This window comes from Malania oleifera, chromosome 12 (assembly GCF_029873635.1).
Source record: "Malania oleifera isolate guangnan ecotype guangnan chromosome 12, ASM2987363v1, whole genome shotgun sequence".
Lineage (NCBI taxonomy): Eukaryota > Viridiplantae > Streptophyta > Magnoliopsida > Santalales > Ximeniaceae > Malania > Malania oleifera.
Genome location: NC_080428.1, coordinates 55,240,824 through 55,265,958, shown reverse-complemented (window position 1 = coordinate 55,265,958; position 25,135 = coordinate 55,240,824). Strand labels below are relative to the sequence as shown.

Genomic DNA, 25,135 nt, shown 5'->3' with positions numbered 1-25,135 from the left:
GTTTGCATTACAAATGAGTTTCTTTATGGATAAACCTCAATAAAGGACCATAAACCAAATACGGGTATTAGGCAGTACTTAAGAGGATGAATTTGAAAACTTAAATTTTTCGGGATTTTTGTAGATTTAAAAGAAATTTGATATAATTTTTTGTTACATTTTGTTCAAATTCATGTCTCCAAATTCATGTTGGAAATTTCATTCTCCCAAATACGAAGTAATAATATTTTGCAGTCATTGAAGCCTACCTCCAAGACAAGGCATAAGGAATAAAGAAATGGTGGGTTTTATTTTTCTTAGTCACACTATGTCATATTTTTCATATGTATGAGAAAACTAGACATGGTACAACACTGACTGAGCTATACCGAAAATGCATCCAGCAGAGGCAAGCAATAACAGAATATATACAATTTACAATCACTGTTTACAAATTGCTTCCTTCATGGAAAAAGTTTGGAAATCAAAATACTAACATACCGAACCTGATCCTCTTTGTCCATAGTAGCTATCTTGTTTTAGGAATTGTGGTAATTTTCCAGAGAGAGAGACCTAAAAATAGCTAATAGCTTGTTTGTATGTGAAATTTGGTATTTATCTCTTTGTTTTGGGGCAGAAACTTCTAAAAGATCTTGTGTCATTGCATTTGTCAATAAGATTGTAGCTTTCCTGTTATATTATGTGGCTTACTGTTTCTTCAAAGGAGAAGTGCTTCTTTTAGCTCTGTTTCTCTTTTTCATCCTTCACTGCCAACGGACTTCATGGAAAAGTAAATCTTATTTTACACATTGTAGAAGCTTATATAGCATTGGTGATTTTGGTAGTAGAAAAGGTGAGGCATTTGTAGAAGAAGAGGAGGGCAAGTATGATCAGTAACCCTTCAAAGCCATTGCTTCCTTCATCCACTTGCTGCTTGGTTGAAACTAGGAGAAAATGTATGGATGTGAATGATGATGGAAGTACGCAAGCATCATAATTGGGCAAAAAATACATCAAAACAGTTCTCTTAACAGCATAATCAAGCTCAGGTTACAAATTAAATTCTCTATGGATACACCTCAATCAAAGACCATAAACCAAATGTGGGTGTTAGAGATATTTTGTAGCGACTGAAACCTGCCTCCAAGAGGAGATGTTCCCATTCTTTCTCATTTCGCTCCTTTCCAGTGAGCAAAACCATCATCAACATATCAAACTGGAGTTTTGTTTCAGCTAATTCATGTTCATCATTCTCGGCATCTATCACCATGTCTATGATAATCACCTTTCCTCCATTATCTTTGCTTGGAATAGCTTCTTTGCATCTCTTCAGTATATCCACACATTCTCCATCACTCCAGTCATGCAAAACATGCTGCCAATTTACTCCTTCCATCAGAAATCAAATTGTAAATATCACCATTTCTTTTTCCTTGTTCTAAAATGTACATTAGCTGCATCTGCATAAACTTTTAAACCAGTTATATTGTTAATATTGTTATTACTTAACTGTTTTTCAGTTTGTAATTCTGTTATTGTATTTCTCGTGTAGTTATTTTTCAGCTATAAATATATGCTGATGTAATGAATTATAATAACAAGAATTCAGAATTTTTCTCTGGTTGTTTTCTTCACATGGTATCAGAGCAATTCTCTGCTGCTGCTCTCTATGGTTCTCTTTGCAGAACTTTCTTCAATCGAGAGCAAGATTAAAGAAATTCTCTCATGGCTTCGTCTGCAACCTCCACCGACACTACTTGTTCTCCTGTTAATTCTGCTGTTGATCTGAGCTCAAATCCTTATTACTTCCAAGGTAGCGATGGTCCAAATCTGCATCTTGTTAATAAGGTTCTTACTCGAGACAACTATCAGACATGGAGCATGTGTGTTACGATGGCATTGAGTGCCAAGAACAAGCTAGGGTTCATTGATGGAACTCTGGTAGCTCCTTTATCTACTGATAAGAATTATGCCACCTGGAAACGAGGCAATGACACCATGAAGTCTTGGATCCTCAATTCATTGTCTGATGGTGTTTATTCCAGTGTGATGTTCATCAAATCAGCAAGGGATATATGGACTGAACTTGAAGATCAATTCTCATTAACCAATGGACCTAGGATTTTTCAATTACAGCAATCTATTTCTAATCTAGCACAAGGTCACATGAATATTGTTGATTATTTCACACAATTGAAGTCCTTATGGAATGAATTGATGAGCTACAGGCCTATTCCCGAAACATCCCCTGCTTCTTTGAAGGTTTTGGCTGACTATCAAAATCAAGATTATCTCATGAAGTTTTTAATGGGTTTGAATGAGTCATATAGTCATATTAAAAGCCAAATTCTTCTTAGTAATCCCTTACCTCCCATAAACAAAGTATTTGCATTACTTGTGCAAGAAGAGAGACAAAGGGAAATTAGTTCAGTAATAATTACTGAACCAACAGCTATGCTGGGAAAAGCTACAGGAAATCAACGATACAGATAGAATTTTGGCAAGAAAGAAAGACCTTTGTGTTCTCATTGTGGACTTCTAGGACACGCAGCTGAAAAATGTTACAAGCTACATGGATATCCTCCAGGGTACAAGTCAAGATCTAAGCACAATAGCTCTTTAGCAAATCAGGTAAACTTGGTAACCAATACTGAGCAATCTGGTGAAGTGCAGCAGCTTCCATTCACTCAGAAACAACTCAAACAGATTATGGCAATCATGCATCCTTTACCTGAAATGCAGCCACAACCTTCAGTTGCTCAAGTGACTGGACCTTTTCTTCAAAATACAAATCCTTTTTCTGCAGATCATCTTTTCTCCACAATGACAGGTATTTCTTCCTGCTCATCTGCTGTTTGTACTCAAGGTCTCACTTGGATAATTGACACTGGGGCCACTGATCATATGGTAAATTCTGTCAACTTTCTCACTACCATAACAACTTCCATTAATACATCTGTGAAATTACCTACTGGTACTCTTGTTCCAGTCACACACTGGAACAATTCGTATAACATCTACTTTGTTGCTCACTGATGTTCTTGTTGTTCCTTCTTTTGCCTACAACTTAATTTCTTCCAGCAAACTTCTCAAATCCATTTCATGTTGCCTTATTTTTCATGGCAAATTTTGCTTTATACAGGACCTGCAGACATGGAGGATGATTGGATTGGGTGAAGAGAGGGCAGGTTTATATCATCTCCTCAATAAGCATTCAGCTATGTCAGTCTCTAATACAATTTCCAATAAGCGTGGCCAAACTCTTGTATCTGCTTCATTGTCTGTCAATAATTCTGACTTTGATATTTGGCATTATAGATTAGGACATCCCTCTAAATCTAGACTAGATCTGTTGCATAAATCTGTTCCTGCAATAAAAGAGTCTCATTTTAGTCATTGTAATATCTGTCCTCTTGCTAAACAGCAGAGGTTACCTTTCCCAAACAGCAATAATAAATCTTCAAAAGCCTTTCAACTTGTACATTGTGATATTTGGGGTCCTTTATCTATTAAATCAATTGATGGTGCAAAGTATTTTCTGACCATTGTAGATGATTATACCCGATGTACTTGGCTATACCTAATGCAATCTAAAGCACAAGCAAGATATTATGTGCAATCTTTTGTTTCTTTTGTTGAAACTCAATTTCATGTTACTATACAAATCATTCGTACTGATAATGGAACAGAATTTCACATGCCTGATTTCTTTATTTCCAAAGGCATTATCCACCAAAAGTCATGTGTTTATACACCACAACAAAATGGTGTCGTTGAACGAAAGCATCAATATATTCTTGCTGTGGCTAGATCTCTTCGATTTCAATCCAATTTACCTCTTCATTTCTGGGGTGAATGTGTTCTAACTGCAGTTTATCTCATTAACAGGCTGCCCACTCCAATTCTCCATGGTAAATCTCCTTTTGAAATGTTGTTTCATAAACTTCCTAGTTATTTCATCTTAGTGTTTTTGGTTGTCTTTGTTTTGCCTCTACTACTTCACATGGTAGAACCAAATTTGATCCTAGAGCAAAGTCTTGCATATTTGTAGGCTATCCTTTTTCTGTAAAAGGCTACAAATTATATGATCCACACACTCAAAAGATATTCATATCCCGAGATGTTGTTTTTCATGAACATGTTTTTCCTTTTCAGAAATTTTCACAAAATCATTCTTCTGATATTCCTCATCCAATTTTGACAAACTAGGAAAATTCTTCTGATTTTATTCCTTTAGAACCATTCACTTCTGAATTACCTTCCCATAGTCCAAATATCACAACAGACATGAGTCATGTTTCTATTGATCCCTCGAATGTTTCTAATACCTCCATTCCCTCGGTTCCTTTGCAAAGAACTTCAAGACAGATTCGTCCTCCTCCTTACCTCCAGAATTATCAATGTTCTCTGCCTTCTTTAACAACTCAGTCCAGTTCTGCCACTGTTGCAGGTCCAGGCTGCCCTTATGATATTTCTCCTTACACCTCCATTTCTAATCTTTCTCTTGCCCATCAAATTTTTGTGTCTTCAGTCACCAACCTTGTTGAACCAAAATCTTATAAGGAGGCATCTTTACATCCTGAATGGAGAAAAGCTATGGCTGCTGAAATCAAGGCTTTAGAAGACAATCATACCTGGATCTTGACTGAATTACCTCCTGGGAAGGTTGCCATTGATAATAAATGGGTTTACAAGATTAAGTTCAAATCTGATGGTACTGGTGAAAGGGCCAAAGCACGACTTGTGGCCAAAGGTTTTACACAGCAAGCAGGTTTGGATTACACAGAAACTTTCAACCCTGTTGCTAAACTGGTCAGTGTTAGATGCCTTTTATCCATTGCTGCTATCAAAGGTTGGCACCTTCCTCAGTTAGATGTCAATAATGCCTTCCTTCATGGAGATATTGATGAGGAAGTCTATATGCGTGTGCCTCCTGGATTTGCTAGCAAGGGGGAGAACATTGTATGCAAACTCAACAAGTCACTTTATGGGCTTAAGCAAGCATCACGACAATGGTACTCAAAATTATCTACTTCTTTGACAGAATTTGGTTACACACAATCACTTGCAGATTATTCTCTCTTCACTAAGGATACTGGTGAATCATATACAGCCCTTCTAGTATATGTAGATGATGTTATTCTTGCAGGGAACAGTTTACAGGAATTTAAGAGTCTGACACATTTTCTACATGAGAAGTTTAAAATTAAAGATCTAGGAGAACTGAAGTATTTTTTGGGGATAGAGGTAGCAAGGTCTAGACGAGGTATTTCTATATGCCAACGAAAATATGCATTGGATATTCTCAAAGACTCAGGTTATATAGGCTCTAAGGCAATAAAATATCCTATGGAGCAGAACATGAAATTAACTACAGAAGAAGGGGATTTACTTGAAGATCCCACTGCCTATAGAAGGTTAATAGGGAGAATGCTGTATTTAACTATTACAAGGCCTAATATATCTTATGCAGTCCAGGTTTTAAGTCAGTTCATGGATAAGCCAAGGGCACCACACTTGACTGCAGCATATCGAGTGTTAAAATACATCAAAGCAACTCCTGGTCAAGGATTGTTCTTTTCAGCTTCATCAGACATACACTTGAAAGCTTTTTGTGATTCAGATTGGGGCAGGTTGCATAGAGACTAGGAGGTTAGTCACAGGTTATTGTGTTTTCCTAGGAAATTCTTTAATCTCATGGAAATCTAAGAAACAGAAGACAGTGTCTCGATCATCTGCAGAATCAGAATATAGATCCATGGCAACAACTGTATATGAAGTAACTTGGCTGCTTTCACTACTTAAAGATTTAAAGATTGAGCATACAAGGCCAGTTTTGATTTTTTGTGACAATCAAGCAGCACTACATATAGCTGCTAATCCAGTATTTTATGAGAGAATAAAGCATAGTGAGATAGATTGTCACATTGTTAGGGAGAAGTTACAAGCTGGAATTATCAAGACATTGAAAGTTACTTCGCAAAATCAATTGGCAGACATTTTTACAAAATCCCTTGGATATTCTTCTTTTACTTCATTGCTTTCCAAGATGAGAATAATTGATGTTCATACTCAATCACATTCATCTTGAGGGGGAGTGTTAAACCAGTTATATTGTTAATATTGTTATTACTTAACTGTTTTCCAGTTTGTAATTTTTAGTTTGTAATTCTGTTATTGTAATTCTCATGTAGTTATTTTTCAGCTATAAATATATGCTGATGTAATGAATTATAATAACAAGAATTCAGAATTTTTCTCTAGTTGTTTTCTTCACATAAACTCTTATAATTTTTCCTAGTTTGTCACAAATCTGCTCTTCCCTGTGGACTTTACTGACATTACGGATGGCAAGCTGATATAAAAAATGTGTATGTGTGCCCCCGCATGCATATCTTACCATTGGTGTAAAATTTACTGGAGCTACCAACCAAAAAAAAATGTCGGTTCTCACTCCTGCGCTGCTGCGCATGTTGAGGTAACTAGATCGGTCTTCAAGAAAAGGAAAAGAATGCATACCTTCAATAAAATGGCATCTGCAGAAGGGATAGACTGAAACATATCACCGGCAACATAGCTCAAGTTCTTGGTTGCTGGTAAGTCAGCAACAACATGTGGGAGGTCTAACACTGTGCACTTCAAGTGCGGAAAGGCCTCAGAAATTATCCTTGCAACAATTCCAGAGCCACCCCCTGCATCAACAAGTGAACCCAAGCCCTCAAAAACATGTCTACAATCTCTGATGGCTATGTTCATCAATCTGGAATCGCTAGCCATTGCTTCATGGAAAACCTTATTAAATTCAGGGTTTTGGTTCCCATATTCCCACAACCCCATTCCATGTGCGGTGTTAAATGCTGATGGTTCATTTCCTTGGAACCAATCTCCGAAGAAATTCCATGGGATTAACATGACAGGATCAAACATGGCCAGAACTAAAGGTGACAAGTTGAGGACTGCATCTTTGAGGAGGAGCTTAGCAGGTGGTGTGAGAATATACCCTTCTTGATTTTCATCCATACTTGTTCTAGAAAAGAAGCCAGAGTGCTCCAGCATGCGCATGAGCCGGTGAACGCAAAAGCCTTTTTCCAAAGGGATTTTAAGCGCAGAGACCAACTCTGAGAGAGTCATGGGTTGATTATGGTTGTGGATTATGTCAGGTATGCCTAATTGCACTGCACATCTGAGGCACATGGAATCTAAAAACTTAAAAACATGATTATATATGTGAGATTGAGCTTGAAACAACTCACTTGTTCCCTGGCCCTGAGTTAGATCCATGTATTTTGCAGTTCTTTACTCAATTCTTCAGTTCCTCTGTGCTACAGTCTGCTTAGAGTGGAAACTACGTTGTAGAGAAGAAATGGATGCTGTAATGTAATTTCTGAAAGAGAAAAGGAAAAGAAGTCAATTATTAGATTGTCATGTATGCAGAAACGGCTATAGACTGAGTGAAACAGGAAAAAGCAAAATTAAATTGTCGGCATTGAATCTCCACATAAGGAACTGAGAACAGTACAGCTGTTTGATTGTCTTCTACCTTGACAAATGGATTCTATACCAGAAATTATAGTTTTTAAGGCCAACGACAAGAAATATCTTATTTTATGACAGTAACAATCTAGTGTAGACCCATGACGTCTTTCTTTCTATGATGATTTCTTATAGGACAAAAGACACTAAATGTTTCAAAAATCCTGTAAACCTCCCGCGAGGTTTCAAAAATGCCACAAACCTTTCCTAACATTTTATTCTTGGGACGTTCACGCCTCTTTAAAGATTTACTTTTTTTTACAAAATATATTAAAAGATTTATATCTTTTTGATAAACCGCAAGAGAGGTTTGTGGAATTCTTAAAACCTCATAAGAGGTCTTAGTAATTTTTGAAACTCAAGGGATGTTAGTATCTTTTGTCCCTTTTTTTAGCATATCTAAAAATGAATGATACAACATTACCCAATTGCTCCTCCAGTCTACCATATCTGCTGTCACATGAAAGTCACATGTCCAACTTAGGGTCGTCTTTAAATGTATCTTGTCAAAATTGAATCAAGTTCCATACCCGCTGTCAGATGAATTTTTACATAGCATATTTACTCTTCACCCCATGATTGGTTGGCACACAAAACGCTCCACCCTTGCCAAACTAAAAACAAACGCCAAGCAAACCATGCTTTGTGTACTATTAAATGGACATCACCCCTAGGCCTTGGATAAGCATAACAAAACCTACAGGCTGCACAGAGCAGACATAAACAACATTAGGCTTTGGTTGTTTCCATTTCATGAGACCAGTTGGTAAAGCTATTTTAAGTGTTTACTCAGGGAACCTTTTACAATTAATATTCAATGATTGGATCAGTGACTTAACAGAGCTCATGCAATACTCACCATCACTGAAAAATAAAAAGCAGAACAAAAAATAAAATAGAAATGAAGCATGAATTTTTACCGTACTTATCGCTCAGTTAATGATGGGCCTATCAAACTTTATATAGACTCAAATTGATGCTTTTCTTTAGGAGATGTAATTCTTATGGGAAATTAGGATAATTGGGGGTTCTTACCAATTATGCAATGGGAAATAGCATCAAAATGAAACATTTTAATGTTGTATTTCCCTAACCCTAAAATATTAATTTGGGGGTTGTATTTGTCAATTATGCTTGTTCGCCATTCTATAATTATTTCAATTTTTCCATGAGACGCCTTTAGTATCATGAATACACTACTTGGCAGGATTAAAGTATAAAATAAACTTAAAAGAAAACCTTATTTAGTTGTAAAATAAATCGCTTCAGATAAAACCTCAGTTATAACTAACTGTCACCTCTTCTTTTCATACAAAGAACGAAAGAACTCATTCAAGATCAATCTTATTGCACTTAATCAATGTTTTAGGGGTACTAACTAATTATTTTATTGGTAATTTCATCATATTGCGTCTTAGAAGTTAGTTTCAAAATGTATGATTATCTTCTTTCACCAACGATCATTTATTTTTCAGCCCATTTTTGGCACCAAAATGATATTGATGAATTCCACTCTGTTTGAAAGATTCCAACAAGACCAATTTCATCAAATCTTGTAAGATGTCAAAAGTTGTGAACATTTAAAATTTGGAACAAAGTTCGTTGACAAAAAATTTTAAATCACCAAAGTTCAAACAACTAACTTACATTGACCTTTTCGGTTGGTTGATAGTCCTAAGTTGTAGTTTATAGCAAGCCTCTCCACCACCGTAGGTAGCACATCTTGAAAGAATTACCAAAAATACAGCTAAAAAAGTAGGCATCCTAGAAGGTACATTAAAAATTGAAAATTCTATACATTGAAGACAAGTTGCAGACCTATCTATGAGCACCACATGCACATTTCTTGCAACACTTTAATTGTCATATGTTCATATTATTTTATATAAGATAATCAATTTTTATTTATTATTTGTTATTAGATTACAAAGTTTAAAATATCAGTATTTTGCCTTAATAAGAGACTGAGGAGAATGTTCCACCCTCTTGAGTTGTTTCAACTTTCAAGTTTCATGATATTTCAAAAGTTTACATGCTTCTTATTAGGGTGTGCTTAAATATTTTTAGTCCATACTAATTGTATTTGAACAATTGAATTTGATTTTCTAAATACTTCTCAAGTACTGAAGAATGCATTTCATCTTGTGATTTTAAACCATATAAGCAATTTGATCCGTTATTCATTATTTGATTTTGGACATTAGCTATAAGATTTATTGTTCTGAAATTGATAGTATGAGTGGGTGCGTCTCTTACTGATGTTTTAAAATTTAAATTTAGAACTTTGGCTTGAGAATCAAGTTTCTGAAACCACAATAAAAATTAATTCCACAACTGTCTGAAATTTTTTGAAATATTTTTAGAAATCAGCCTTGAAAATACATGAATTTGCACCGTCATGGACTGAAAGTGTGAAAAAATTTTCTCTTTTGAAAGCAGCACTGGGTGAAATTTCTACAATAGATACTTTTGAAGAGTGTATATAATTGTATATTATACTTTATATGCACCCCACTACAAGCTATTGGAGTATTCATTCAAAAGTATATGAATGCATTTGAACAAAGTGATCATATGCATTCAGAAGATAACAGAGTGGACAATAGGTTATCTAAATCCAAGCTCCAATTAACTGTTGGGTTTCCCTCCAATATGGAGGATAGCCTACATGTATAAAATGATCCTCTTGAAAGTCCGTCCAAGTAGAATCCATATCCAAGTGAAAGTGAAGAGCTTTGTGCTTAGTGGTATCCCACTTGTTGTCTTGAAATAGAGTGGCTCATTAATTAGTTGGTTGTGGCTTTCTTTGGAAGATGGTGGGTCATCTTTGGAGAAGCAAAAATTCTTAATTTGGGAAGCTATTGCTGCAAGAAATGAAGCTTCGTGTGTCCTTGGGACAGCCAAGAAAAGAGTGAGGGCGAGAAGAAAATAGTTAGCTGAAAATGCTAAACTTTAAAATGATTAAAAAAACTACCTCCACTTTTAGTGGGATATTTGGAGGTGGATTATTTGTCTTTTTACTTTTATGCCCTTGTTAGTTAATTTTTAAGTAACTTTTATGAGTAGTTGTTGGAGGATAATATGGACACTTGGAAAGATGACACCAAAACAAGGAATCCCCTTTATAATAGTATAGATTCTACTCAGTGTTAATTGGACTAGGAGTAGGAGAAGGTTTATTTTCGAGTCATTGTGTTTTAGACATCGCCTCCATAACCTCATCTTCCCCAATAGTGGTACTAGAGCTTGGTTTCTTTGTAGCCATAGAGGTGAACACTAGTAGAATGATTAGTTTGAATAGAAGTAATTACCACATTGGGAAAGGAAAAATGGAGGACCTACTTTATTGCAAAAATTATCTTGCTCCTATTCCTGGTAAGTTAGCCAAGCCCAGTGATAGAACTAATGATGATTGGAAATTGTTAAATAGGCAAGTATGTGGTTATATCCGGCAATGGGCTGATGAAAATGTCCATAACCATGTGGCCGAAGAAATTGATACACACTCACTTTGGACAAAGCTAGTTGAGCTTTGTGCTAGAAAAACAAGGGGAAATAAATTGTATATGATAAAGAAGTTTATGAATTTAAAATACAGAGATGGTACTCCTATTACTAATCATTTGAGTGAAATGCAGGGAATTATAAATGAGATGGCATCTATGAAAATTTCTTTTAATGATAAGGTGCAAACTTTATGGCTTCTTGGTTCTTTGCCACACAGTTGGGAGACTTTTAGAGTTTCCATCATAGACTCAACCCCTGAAGGAGTTGTATCTAGTTTGGTAAAAAGTAGTTTGTTGAATGAAGATACAATAAGAAAAACTACAAGTTCTTTATCCTCTCAGTTAGAAGCCTTTGTCACAAAAAATATGGGGAGAAGCAAAAGCAGAGGTCTTAAAAATCGTGATAAATCTGGAAGCAAGTCCCACTCAAAGAAAGACATTGAATGTTTTGCTTGTAGTAAATAAAGGTCATATAAATAAATATTGCCAAAAGTGGAAGAAAGAGCAAAGAAAAGAAAATAACAAGAAAGATGAAGATAAAGACAAAACTGCTATGATTTTTTATGGCTTTCTTATTGTTTGTGAGAATGATGAAATTAATCTTGCTTGCCAAGAGACTAGTTGGGTAATAGACAGTGGTGCCTCCATTCATGCAACCTATAAAAGGGATTTCTTCTCATCATATACATCGGGTGACTTTGGTGTAGTGAAGGTAAGTAATGATGGCTCATCTACAGTTGTTGGCATTGGAAATGTATGCTTGCAAACTAACAATGGCAGCAAGTTAATTCTCAAAGACGTAGGACATATTCCAAACATTAGATTGAATTTAGTCTTTGTAGAGAAGCTTGATGATGAGGGATATTGTAACACCTTCAGTAATGGGCAATGGAAACTTACTAAAGGTTCTATGGTTGTTTCCAGAGGAAATAATTGTTCTACACTTTACTTGATGCAAGCAAAGCTCTCCAAGGGCATGGTCAATGCGGTGGAGAATGATTCAAATTTATGATTCAAATTTAGAGTTATGATACAAAAGACTTGGGCACATGAGTCAAAAAGGAATTGAATTTCTAGTCAAGAAAAAGCTTCTTCCAGAAATGAAAAGTATGTGTTCAAAGCCTTGTGAACATTGTTTGGCTGGAAAGCAAGACAAGATATCCTTTAAAAGTGCTCCTCCATCAAGAAAATTTAATGTTTAGATTTTGTGTATTCACTTGTGTGTGGTCCCATGAAAACTAAAACACTTGGTAGTGCATTGTACTTTGTTACTTTTATTGATGATCATTCCAAGAAAGTGTGGGTGCACACCTTGCAGACCAAAGATCAAGTGTTGGATGTATTTAAACAATTCCAGGCTAGTGTTGAAAAAGAAATAGGGAGAAAATTGAAGTGCATCGGATCAAATAATGGTGGTGAATATTTAGGGCAATTTGATGAGTATTGCATAGCTCAGGGCAATCAACATCAAAAATCCTCCAAAAGTTCCTCAGTTGAATGGTTTGGCAAAAAGGATGAACATGACTCTGATCAAGAGAGTGAGATGCATGTTATCACATGCTAACTTGCCAAGATCCTTTTGGGGTGAGGCATTAAGCATAGTAGTACATTTGATAAATCTCTCTCCCTGTATTCCCTTGCAGTGTAACATGCCAAAAAAAGTTTGGAGTGGGAAAGATGTTTCCTATCATCACTTAAAAGTGTTTGGCTACAAAACCTTTGTACACATTCCTCAAGGATGAGATATCAAAACTTGATGCAAAAACGAAGTCATGTATCTTTCTATGATATGGACATGGCAATTTTGTGTACACGTTGTACAATCCATTTGAGAAAAAATTGATTAGAAGCAGAGATGTTGTATTTGTTGAAGACTAGATATTGAGGACATTGAAAAAACTGTTGAAAAGGAAAGAAAAACAACGATGGCTTGGTTAATTTGGATCCAATTCCTCCTTCTATGATTTCAGATCAAGTTGGAGAAGATGCACATAATGATCAGGATGATCCGCGTCGTGTAGATCCACCTACGGTTAGTCATAAGGTAATTGAGCCAGATGAGCATCTGATTGTAGGAGACAAAGTGCCACCAATTTCATGTGATATACCGTTGAGGAGATCATCGAGGGACCGTCAACCCTAAAGTAGGTATTCCCCACATGAATATATATTACTCTCAGATGAGGGAAAACCAAAATGCTATTAGAAGGCAACAGAACATGAGCACAAAGAAGAGTGGTTGAAGGCTATACAAAAAGAGTTGAAAGAAAGAGGTAGTCTTCAGACCTCCAGGGAAGCAGGAGTACAGATTTGTGGGGTCGTGTGTGTGCTTCTCACTGTAGTTATTATCAGCTATTCAGGCGAGGAGGCTGCTTTTGGAGTCAGGGATATTTGGCTTATGTGAAGGAAGCACCCGAGGGAGGGTTGAAGTTTGAGAATATACCAGTTGTGAGAGAATTCTCTAATCTATTTCTAGAGGATTTACCTGTATTACCTCCTGATCTAGAAATTGAATTTGTCATTGACTTACTTCTAGGGACAGCACCGATATCTAAAGCTCCTTATAGAATGGCTCCAATTGAATTAAAATGATTAAATGAGCAGTTACAAGAATTACTAGATAAGGGGTTCATCAGACCTAGTGTATCACTCTAGGAGCACCAGTTCTATTTGTGAAGAAGAAAGACGGGACGATGAGGATGTGTATTGACTACAGAGAGATCAACAAAGTGACAGTTAAGAATAAGTATCCTCTTCCCCATATTGATGATTTGTTCGATCAGTTCCAGGGAACACAAGTTTACTCTAAGATTGATCTTTGATCCGAGTACCATCAAGTGAAAGTCAAGGCATATGATGTTTCAAAGACAGCGTTCCGAATTCAGTATGGCTATTATGAGTTTTTGGTTTTGCCATTCGGACTAACGAATGCTCCTGCTGCATTCATGGACCTGATGAACAGGGTTTTCCATGAATACCTAGACTTGTTTGTAGTGATTTTCATTTATTATGGTCTATTCAAAGAGCCCCGATGAGCATGAAGATCATTTGAGGATAGTTCTTCAGGTACTGAGAGAAAAGAGACTGTATGCCAAATTCAAGAAGTGTGAATTCTGGTTGGAAAAAGTTACATTCGAGACCGGGTAAGATTGAAAAATGTTCAGGAGGTCAGGAGTTTCTTAGGTCGGGCAGGATACTACCGGCGATTCCTGGAGGGTTTTTTCCAAACTATTAGATCCTCTGACATGGCTAATGAGGAAAAATATAAAGTTCAAGTGGACAGATGATTTTGAGCGAAGTTTTCAAGAACTGAAACAACGACTCATCACTGCTCCAGTTTTGACCATTCCATCAGGAAGTGATGGTTCTATGATTTATAGTGATGCATCATAAAAAAGGTTGGGGTGTGTTCTGATTCAGCAAGGTAAAGTTGTAGCATACGCTTCTCAACAACTTAAAGAATATGAAAAGAACTACCCTATGCATGATTTGGAGTTGGCTGCAGTGGTGTATGCATTGAAAATCTGGAGACATTATTTGTATGGTGGGAAGTGTGAAATATTTACAGATCATAAGAGTTTGAAGTATTTTTTCACACAGAAGGAGTTGAATATGAAGCAGAGGAGGTGGCTGTAATTGATAAAGGATTACGACTGCACCATTAGTTACCACCCAGGAAAGGCTAATGTGGTAGCTGATGCCTCGAGTTGAAAGACAAGAAGTGCCTCAATATTAGCAGTAATTGCACAACATCATATTAGAATGGATTTAGAAAGACTTGGTGTGGAACTGATAGAGGGAAATCACCAAGAAGTTATTGTTAATCTGGTACTTCGGCCGACTTTGTTAGAGAGAATTAATATTGCCTAGATGCAAGATGCAGAATGGGTAAAGATTAGAGATAGAGTGCAAAGTGGACAGGGGGCCAATTTTAATATTTCAGATTATGGAGCTTTGAGATTTCATAGCAGGTTGTGTGTACCCAATAATGCTAAAATTAAAAGGATTATGTTGGAAGAGGCACACCATTCCTTATATACGGTACATCCAGCAAGCACAAAAATGTACAAGGATTTATGAGTATCCTTCTGGTGGAGCAATATGAAAAGAGAAATTGTCCAATATGTAGAGCAATGTTTGACCTCTCAGCAGGTGAAGGTTGAGCATCAAAGATCGATGGGATCGTTGCAGCCACTTCACATCCCCGAATGGAAGTGGGAGCATATTTCTATGGATTTCGTCACAGGGTTACCGCTGGCACTTCATGGGTAGGATGCCATCTGGATAGTTGTTGACCGATTGACAAAAACTGTCCATTTTCTTCCCATCAAAGTTAACTACTCCATGGGTAGATTGGCGTAGTTATATATACAGAAGATAATTAGACTGCATGTTGTACCAGTGTCCATCGTTTCTGGCCGGGACCCACGGTTCACATCTCAATTCTAGAAGAGTCTACAAGGAGCCTTGGGATCTCAGTTGACATTCAGTACAACATTTCACTCTCAGACCGATGAACAAACAAAAAGGACCATACAAATACTAGAAGACATGTTGCGAGTCTGTGTGTTATATTTTGGAGGCAGTTGGATTCAGTATTTGCCACTAGTAGAGTTTGCTTATAATAATAACTACCAGACCAGTATTGAAATGACACCGTATGAAGCATTATATGGTCGAAGGTGACGAACTCCACTATATTGGGATAAAGTAGGTGAAAGGCAGATTTTGGGGCTGGAGATTGTACAGCGGACTTCTGAAAAAATAAAGCTTATCCAAGAAAGGATTAAGGCCGCTCCGAGTCAACATAAAAGATATGCATACACCTGCCGACAAGCGCTGGATTTTGGTGTAGGAGATAACGTATTTTTGAAAATTGCACCAATGAAAGGAGTGATGAGATTTGGGAAGAAAGGTAAGCCAAGCCCTTGGTATATTGGGCTGTTTGAGATATTAGAAAGAATTGGTCCAGTTTCCTACAGGTTAGCATTACCCCTAGCGTTGTCTAGAATCCACAATGTATTTCATGTGTCTATGTTGAAGAAATACGTCCCAGATCTATCATACGTAATAAGTTATAAGGCATTGGAGCTTGGTGATACCTTATCCTATGATGAAGTGCCAATTCAGATCTTAAATCATAAAGAGCAAGAACTACGCACCAAGAAAATCCCACTGGTAAAAGTACTCTGGCGTAATCATGCAGTCGAGGAAGCCTTATGTGAACTAAAGGAGGAAATGCATCGAAGGTACTCACATTTGTTCAACGGGACTCAGAGTTAGACAGATAATATAATAGTCCAGGTAAGAATTTAGTGGTATGTAAGTATGCTATGTGTAATTTCAGATGTATTTAATTGTAGATTTACATGTAATGGTTTTTATGTTTGAATGAGTTTTGGGAGAGTTTTGATTTGGTTATTGTAATCTCCCAGAGCCGTTTATGTAACCATGATATTCCTCGGCTATAAGTAAGGGTGATTAATAAAATTTTGATGGTTTCTTTTTAAATGAGGACAAAAGTACTATATAATAAATTTCGAGGACGAAATTTTTTTTAATGAGGGGAGGATGTATAGACCCGAAAATAATAGTTAATGATATAATATAGAAAAGAAGAAATTTGGTTTGGCACAGGCCAAACCATCAACGGTTTTGGTGGAGCTTAGAAAATCATTGACTGTTTTGAGTTACTGAGGGGAGGTAAGGGTAAAATGATAGAAATTGGTTTGGTTAAAAACCAAACCGTCGACGGTTTCAGGAAAACTGTCGACGGTTTTGCTCCGGGTTTGTGGCCTATATAAAGCATTCAAGTCATTTTTTTCTAGAAAAATAAAATTCTCTCCCTCTCCTTTCTTAGGGTTGTGGCCACCACTCTCTCTCTCTTCAATTTTTCTTCCGAATCAAGCCCGAATCATCTGATAAACATCATTTCGAAATCCCGCCGATGATTCTCTGCAGTTTAAACGAAGAGGTTTCGCTGTTTAGGCTTTCTAGGCACCACTCCAAAACTAGGTAAAGAAAAATGCTTTTTCAAGTTTAATTAGTTATTGGAAGAGTATGGGCTTAGGAGTAGTAAAATGATAAATATTCAGGGAGCTGATTGAGTTAGGGTATATGGATACAGGGTTTCTGCGAGCGCCGCATGCACAGTTTTGGGATCCCTGCAAGCACATTTCCAAGAAACGAGTAAGGGGAATAGATTATGTTAGGCGTTTTCAGAAATTTGACTAATTAAATTATAATATGTGATTTATGAGTAATATATATATATATATATATATATATATATATGTTTTCCTGAGTATACAGATTTATGAAAATGGGAACTTTGGAAATGATATATGTGTATGTTTTGAGAAAGTTGGGTTATTGAGTTTAATAAAACCCTAGAGATGGTTATACCAATATTTTCAGCAAAATATTATAGTATAGATTATCACTTAAAATGTGTGGCATGACTTGAATATTATGCATAATTATTTTGTTAGTTTTTATGGTAATATGAATATAGAGACAGAGATATGAATTTATATAGACTTTTAGTATGATGATATTTTATTCTGAACTATAGTATGGCAGTATGTGATCAGATTTTATACAGTATTACAACGTCCTATAAAGGACTATAGTACAAATATTATACAATATTGTAGCATCCTATAAAGGACTACAGTATATATTTTATACAATATTCCAGCGTCCTATAAAGGACTACAGTACAGATTTGATACAGAATTACAAAACGATAGCGTTCTATATAGAACTATAGTATGATAGTATTTTATACAAGATTACAGTATTTCATTGATTTTATACAAATTTATAGTATGAAAATTTATACTGAGTTGTGAATGAAATCATGATATTATATTGTTTTAGAAATCGCATTATATGATTTAAGAACCCTGATGGACCATAGCTAAGCACGGTACCGTAGCTTCACAGATACCAGTGGAGCCACACTTCTCAGATAGAGTGATGGTGGTATACAGTCAATTGTGCCATTGAAGTGTAGAGTTACCCACTGGAGTCCAAACCAGTTAGGTAGGCAAATCGTACTCATATTTATAGATACAGATACAGATACAGTTGACTTAGTCTGGTTAGGCCAACCATGGCTAGGTCCAACCTATGGGCCACACAACCCGGATCATGCGGGGTTAATACATGACGTTATTGTTTATCCATCCAGGGCAGTTCTTCTATGCATATATGCACATTTACTTATACAGAGGTATTATCTTATACAAAGTATGATGAGAAAGGAAAGTATGTATTTTAAAATATATTTGTATATACGTGTTTACAGTTTTACATGATTTCACAGTAAAAGAAAAGGTAAATAATGTTTGTATATTTGGAATACTAAAACTCATATTGCCACACACTAATAATAATCTATTCCTTCTTACTGAGAGGTGCCTCACCCCAGAATTTAAACATTTCAGGAAATCCAAACAGACAAGCGGAGCGATCTTCGAGGTAGTGGAGGTTGTGGTACTGTCCTAGTTTCAAGGTAAGTGTTTCAGCTGAGGGATATGCTTTGTGTAATTCCTAGGATGTTTTATGGATTTTGGGGATGTACATGTATAATTATGGAGATAGTAGAACTCTGGTATTGTATATAAGGTTCAGGTATATTATGTTTTTCGTTACATAGATAGTATGTACTTATGGACAGGTATATGTCTAATACCCCACTTTGGGTCTAGGTTGACTTTGTTGATATTTTGTGGTATCAGAGTTTAATATGTGGAAAAAAAATATAGCAGAATTTTCAGGTCGTTACATAGAGACCCGGAAAAACGATAATAATAAAATAAAAATAAAAAAGGAGAATTTGGTTTGGTGTAGGACCAAACCGTTGACAGTTTGAAGGAGCCTTACGAAAACCATCGACAGTTTTTTGTGAGTATGGTTTGGTGAGGCCAAACCATCAATGGTTTTATCAAGCTCAGGAAAACCGTCGGCGGTTTCGATTTACCAAGGATCGTTAAGGGTAAAATTGCGGTAAAAGGTTTGGTTAAATTCCAAACCGTTGACGGTTTCAGGAAAACCGTCAACAGTTTTGCCCAGGGACAGCAACCTATAAATTGATTCTAAGGTTATTTCTTTTAGAAAAATTTCTTCTCTCTCCCTTTCTCTTTCTAAGGTTGCGGCTCTCCTTCTCTATCTCTCTTCAATTTTCTCCCCTAAACTTAGTTAGATTGATAAATAAACACCAATTCAAAGTCCTGACTGCGATTCTTAGCTGATTAATCGGAGCAAATTCGTAGTTTGGGGATCCTAGTTACCACTCCAAAGTTAGGGTAAAGAAGATGAATTATATTAGTTGTTTTTAAAATTTAACCAGTTATTGGGAGTATATGGGCCTAGGAATGTTAATATGATTATCATTCCAGGGTTGAGCTGATTAAACTAAGGTATATGAATACAGGGTTTTGTGCGAATGCCGTAGGTACTATTTTAGGATCCTTGCAGACATTTCTCCAAGAATCAAGTAAGGGGATAGATTATGTCAAGTATTTTTAGAAAATTTACTAATTAAAATGTAGTATTTTATTACAAAAATTATATGTATGATTTTCTGGATAATTAGGTATATGGAAATGGTGTTTATAAAGTAATGTGCATTTTTGGGAAATCGGGTGTTTGAGTTGAGTAAACCCTAGAAGTTGATTTAATATTATTTTTCAGCAAAATATGTTTCTCCCAAGCAGGTAGTATATTATAGAGTAATACTCACTTGTGTGGCATAAGTATGAATATTTCACAATATATATAAGCATGCAAGATTATTTTATGATTGCATAGAACAAGTACGGTTTGATAATGATTTATTAGAAAATGTTATAAACATTACAGAACGTATGATATTGTTTAGTATACTGTGATAGCCAATTGCCGTGACAGTTCAGCCGACCCAGTGCCGTGATAGTTCAGCTGGCCCAGTGTCGTGACAGTTTAGCCAGCCCAGTGCCGTGATAGTTCAAACGGCCCAGTGCCGTGATAGTTCAACCGACCTAGTGTCGTGATAGTTCAGCTAGCCCAGTGTCATGATAGTTCAACCGGCCCAATGCCGTGATAGTTCAGCCGACCTAGTGCCGTGACAGTTCAACCGGTTTTATGTCGTGATCAATTATTATATAACAGTTTATTCAAAAATTATGATATGACAGTTTATTCAAAAATTATGATATAATAGTTTTTACGCATAAATATGAAAACGAGACATGTTAAAGTTATATTATGTATTATATGGTAGCAGAACCCTGATGGATTAGTTTTGATTCAGAGCACGGTACCGTAGCTATTATTTCAGATTAGTGCCACCACACATCTTAGATACACATCTTAGATAGAGTGTTGATGTATAGTAGACAATTAAGCCATAGAAGAGTAGTATATCCCTTCTAGCAGTCCGGACCAGGTTGGGATGGCCAATTGTGCTTACAGACGAGTCAGTTTTGGCTTAACATGGTAGGCCATCCATTGCTAAGTCCCGCCTATGGACTGCACAACCCAATCATATGGGGGTAATACATGATATCAGCTAACTAAATCCATCCAAGGGAAATTTTTAGTATTACATAGATTTACTAGACGAATTACTTGTATATAGAAACTTATTATGCCATAGTAAGCTTATGTTGAAAATATGATTTTACCAGACTTATATGAGTACAGATTTACATGATTTATCACTTATAGTTAATTATGTTAAAGTTAACTATTTAAAGGATATGTTTATAACACACTATAACTCATGTTTCCACACACTGATGATAATCTATCCCATCTTACTGAGATGTATCTCACCCAAGAATTTAAACATTTCAAGAAACCCAGATAGTCGTGTGGAGCGAACTCTGAGGTAGAGGAGGCCTTGGTACTATAGTATCAGGGTCAAGGTAAGTATTTTGAGTTGGGGGATATGTTTGTGGAATCCCTAGGATATTTTATGGATTTTTGGGGACGTATGTGTATATTTATGGAGATAGTAGAACTCTAGTATTGTATGTGAGGTTCAGGTACATTATGTTTTCCACTGCATGAATAATATATATTTACAAACAGGAATACCCCCGGTACCCCACTTTGGGTTTGGGTTGACATTGTAGATATTATTATTGTTGGTATCGGAGCATATTTTTAACAGAATTCATAGGGTCGCTACAGTTTGGTATTGGAGCATTTTTATATTCATAACAGTATAATTAGTTAGGTCATTACATAGAATCGGTCTGTGTTACCATGATCAGGATCGGGAGTTCGGTTATACGAGGGGAACGTATTAGCATCCCCTACACACCTGTTTTATGAACGGTACCTAATTAATTGAAGATCGTCCCAAATTAAATTTAATAGCCTTTTTTTTTACTCCCTTTGTGAATTTACGAAATAAATGGACCACACAAATATTTACATAGTATATATATTCCCTCAGAACTAAGGTACGTAAGGCTTAAAAAGCACGCACCCCTTTTTTGAAATCATAGGGAAATAAAAGCGAGAAAATCTTTAACAAAAATAAACTCCTAGATTTTTTAAATTTTATGGGATTTTTCTAGGTATTAAATTATTTTATTTTAAATTCCTTGGAGATTTGAACTCATTCGGGATGAAAAGTTTGCAAAACAATTTTCTCAATCTCAAAAATATTTCATTCTGATTTTTCTCTAATTTTATGATTTGTTTGTAATTCTTCCATATTTTTCCCGAATTGTTAAGCAATTAAATAATATAATACAAAAATAAATAAACAAAATAATAACAACCAATTCAGGGAGACCGACCGGTTCATAGGGGGTTAAATAATCAAGGGGTCAACTGGTTTAAGGTCAGGCCACGTGTCGGCCACCGGGTGGATGGGAGCACACAAATGGGACCCTAGACATGGCATCATCGTAGCCGTTGCCAAGTAATTCTAATTGAACAGCTCTCAAGGAGCTGCGTAGTGCCTGGCGTGTGTGGAGGTAGAGGCATCGCGTGTCAGGGGCTGAGTTGAGGGAGTACGCGGTCAAGGATTAATGACGTGGTGTTATCCTGTCCGTTGTGGGGAGGCATAGATCGAACGATGGAGAATGGGTGCATGTGGGTTGGTGATGTGGCATAATCCATGTCGTTTCCAGAAAGCATAGATCGTGCGGTTCAAAAAGAAGGTGTATAGGCTTGCGTGTATGGAGGGAGAGCGATCCACGGGTTGCAATCCTATGGTCCCAAGATGAAACATACTTAAACCAAAATTTTTCACTTCTCTCTATCTCTCTCTCTCTCTCTCTCCCTTCTCTTCTCTCTTCCCTCTCTACAACCCTGCAAGTAGAAACCCTAGCCTCTGCTCTTTCTCTTCTCCTTCTCTTTGACTTTCCTCTCTGCAACCGAGCGAGCAAAAACCCTAGCTTCCCTCTCTTCAACCTTCCTCTTTGCAACTAAACGAGCAGAAACCATAGCCTCCCTCTATCTCTTTCTTCTCAGACTTTCAATTCTCAAGCTCTCCTTGAGACTCACTCCTCTCTCTATTTTCAATGACCCGAAAGGTCTCACTCCCTGATTCGAAGCTTTCCCTTGAAGTCCTCTCTCTCTGCCTTTTCTCTCTAGCCTCTCAAACCAACTGAAAAGCCCTAGATTTTGTTCTTTCGATGTGCCTGAAGCCTTCACTCATGTTCCTTGGATTCTCTCCCTCTCGAGTCAGAACATCCAAAGATGTTCGTAGGGGTACAATCGGGTGCAAGGCCCCGGGGGTGGGTTCAATCCGAGATCTGATCAAGTTGTTGAAGATGGAAAAACAAAGGCTAAGTGTTCTTTCCCTTCTCTATTATTTTTGTGCTTTTATGATCTGTGTGTGTGATCCAAATGTGGTGATTCTGGTTTTGTGATGATCTGAATATGGTTGTTTTGGTTTTGTGACAGTCTAAATGTTGTTGGTGTTAGGGTTTTTGTTTTGGAGATTAAGGTTTCAGGTTGAAGGTTTCGAGTCTGTTAAGTTAAGGTTTTGGGTTGAAGACAAGTCAACTCATCTTCACCAAGTGAGTTTGTGTTGGGTTGACTCACACGAGTCAACCGGTGGGGCCTGTGTGGACACAGAGACACTCTGAGTGGGCTACGTGGGTTATGGCACGTGTTGGGCTGGACACGTGTGGATCTCGGTTGTTAAAGTTAAGTTGGGTCTCGCCCGGACTAGGGTTTCAAATTAGGATTGGGTTTTTTTAAAAAAGAAAACAAGCCAGGCCAGGGCTCGGGTTGTTCTTTAAATGGGCTTGGGTTATTTTTTTAAATTGGGCCTGGCCCAGACTCGAGTTTCAGATGGGGCTTGGGTTCATTTTTAAATTGGGCTTTGGGTTGGATTTTTAAAGTGGACTCGGGTTGGTTTCATAAAGTGGGCTCAGGTTGGTTTTTTTAAAGTCTTCGGTTTTTAAAAATGGGCTTAGGTTGGATTTTTTGAAAAGTGGGCTCGGAGCTGAGTCTTTTAATTATGCAAGTGGGTAGGGGCTTTTTAGAAACCAAAGTGGGCTTGGGCCATTCGTTTTTTTTAAAAAAATGACTGTTAGGCTTTGGTTTAAGAAAAAAATGAGCCTGAACCCTAGTTTGAAACTTGGAAGTGGGCTTTGGGGTTTTAAAATGAAGTTGGGCCTCAGGGTTTTAAAATCAAATGGGCTTCGAGGTTTTTCAAAATAGATTGGGCCTTCTTTCTGTCTCTGGTTTGGGTTCAGTTCAGGTTCAATTCAGTTCTATCTCAGTGGTTCGAACCCAAGTTCGGGTTTGGGTTCGGGTCAGAGGATTCGAACCCAAGTTCAGGGAGTGGGTTTGGGATGGTTGGGGCTTCAGTTCAGGTTCAAGTGTGAACCTGAGGCTCGAATGTGAGTACCTGCATTTGTAATTTATCCACAATGTAATATTCCTGAATTAGAATAGGGAAAGGGAGTCAGATCTACCTGCAATCTTCCACTCCCCCAGTTTTCTTCTCTTGTGGGTAGGTCGGTGGGTAATTGGGTACTTCTAGGGGCTTTTGAGCTTTCGGGTTCTGAAAAGAAGGCACTACGGGATGCCTGCTCGGGGATTGCTGCAGCTTTGATGTCAACCTGAGATCTCCTTCTCAGTGCTCTTGGTTCTGTCTCCCGCAATTGCTCTTTTCTAATGATTGCTCTCTAATGCTTTTCTTTGGCTAATTTCTCTATCTGCTCTCAATGTATTTCTAATTGCTCTACCCCTCTCTAGATTTCTCTCTAATGCTCTTATGTTTTTCTCCCGATTTCTCTCTGCTAATTTCTATATCTCCTCTTTTGTTCTCACTGTAATTGCTCTCTTTTGCTAATTTGCTCTCTCTTTTTTTTCTTCCTCCCCTTTTTTCTTCAGGTCTGTGTGAGACTCCCTATTTATAAGGAGTATAGGCAGTGCATTTTGGCGCTTAATCGGTTCCCAACGAGAAAATCTGTTCCAACAACCTACTCTTTTATTCCCAGGTAGGGAATATTTCAACAACTTTCATTCTCTCTTTTGTGCACATGCTTATTTTAATTTTTATTTTAACAACTTTCTGATTTTTTTCATTCTTCTTTCAGGAGAACAAGGCCCTCCGAAGATGCTCTGGAATATGCTGTGAGCTGCCTTTTGAGGATTTTGCTTATATTTTATTTTCCATTGGATTTCGTTGTCTTTCCTGTATTTTTGTATTTCCTATATGTATTTCTCTGTATTTTACTTTGTATTTCCTTATGTGTATCTCTCTGTATTTCCCTGTATTTGCTCATTTTTTGTATTTTCACTGCATGTATTTGTATTGTTAGCTTCTCCCTGTATTCCCAATCCAGGGCACGTGCCACCTTCTTCAATGAAATGTATTGTTTCAGTGCACGTCCATGACATTACCATTTATGTATGAAAACAAACAGGAATTAAAAGGTTCAGTTAACCAATTAATTTTAACTGCACAATTGATTTTTAATCATTCCTTACCTCATTTGAATTTTCATGAAATAAATGGTTGGGAACAAATATTAACATGGTCAACTAAATCAATTGTAGCTCGGCTAGCTTAAGGACTTAATCAAAAACAAATGTGAGTTAAGAATTCAAAGTCCTTCAACTAATCAACCAATTTTTGCCAAATCAGTGAT

At 36.9% G+C, this 25,135-nt stretch overlaps 1 protein-coding gene across 3 annotated transcripts; it reads right to left on the bottom strand.

The window, feature by feature from the left end:
- Nucleotides 1-988: 988 nt before the first annotated feature.
- Nucleotides 989-24,089, bottom strand: LOC131145113 (trans-resveratrol di-O-methyltransferase-like). Of its 3 annotated transcripts, XM_058094200.1 has the most exons (4): nt 23,954-24,089; nt 7,233-7,363; nt 6,499-7,162; nt 989-1,354 (listed from the first exon to the last, which is right to left on the bottom strand). In XM_058094200.1, exons 3-4 carry the CDS (start codon nt 7,108-7,110, stop codon nt 1,046-1,048), a joined length of 921 nt encoding a protein of 306 aa, XP_057950183.1. In that variant the 5' UTR covers nt 7,111-7,162; nt 7,233-7,363; nt 23,954-24,089; the 3' UTR covers nt 989-1,045. The 3 variants fall into 3 exon arrangements, with proteins under 3 accessions (XP_057950183.1, XP_057950182.1, XP_057950181.1); XM_058094199.1 differs by having other exon boundaries at nt 6,499-7,363; XM_058094198.1 differs by lacking the exon at nt 23,954-24,089 and adding an exon at nt 7,937-7,962 and having other exon boundaries at nt 6,499-7,363.
- Nucleotides 24,090-25,135: the final 1,046 nt, after the last annotated feature.

What these genes read in the sequence shown, in the direction of transcription:
- LOC131145113 (XM_058094199.1), bottom strand. Translation starts at nt 7,260, where the DNA reads ATGGATCTAACTCAGGGCCAGGGAACAAGTGAGTTGTTTCAAGCTCAA. An exon ending in CAGATGCCATTTTATTGAAG is followed by an intron (nt 1,355 to 6,498) that starts GTATGCATTCTT and finishes GTAAATTGGCAG; the next exon opens with CATGTTTTGCATGACTGGAG.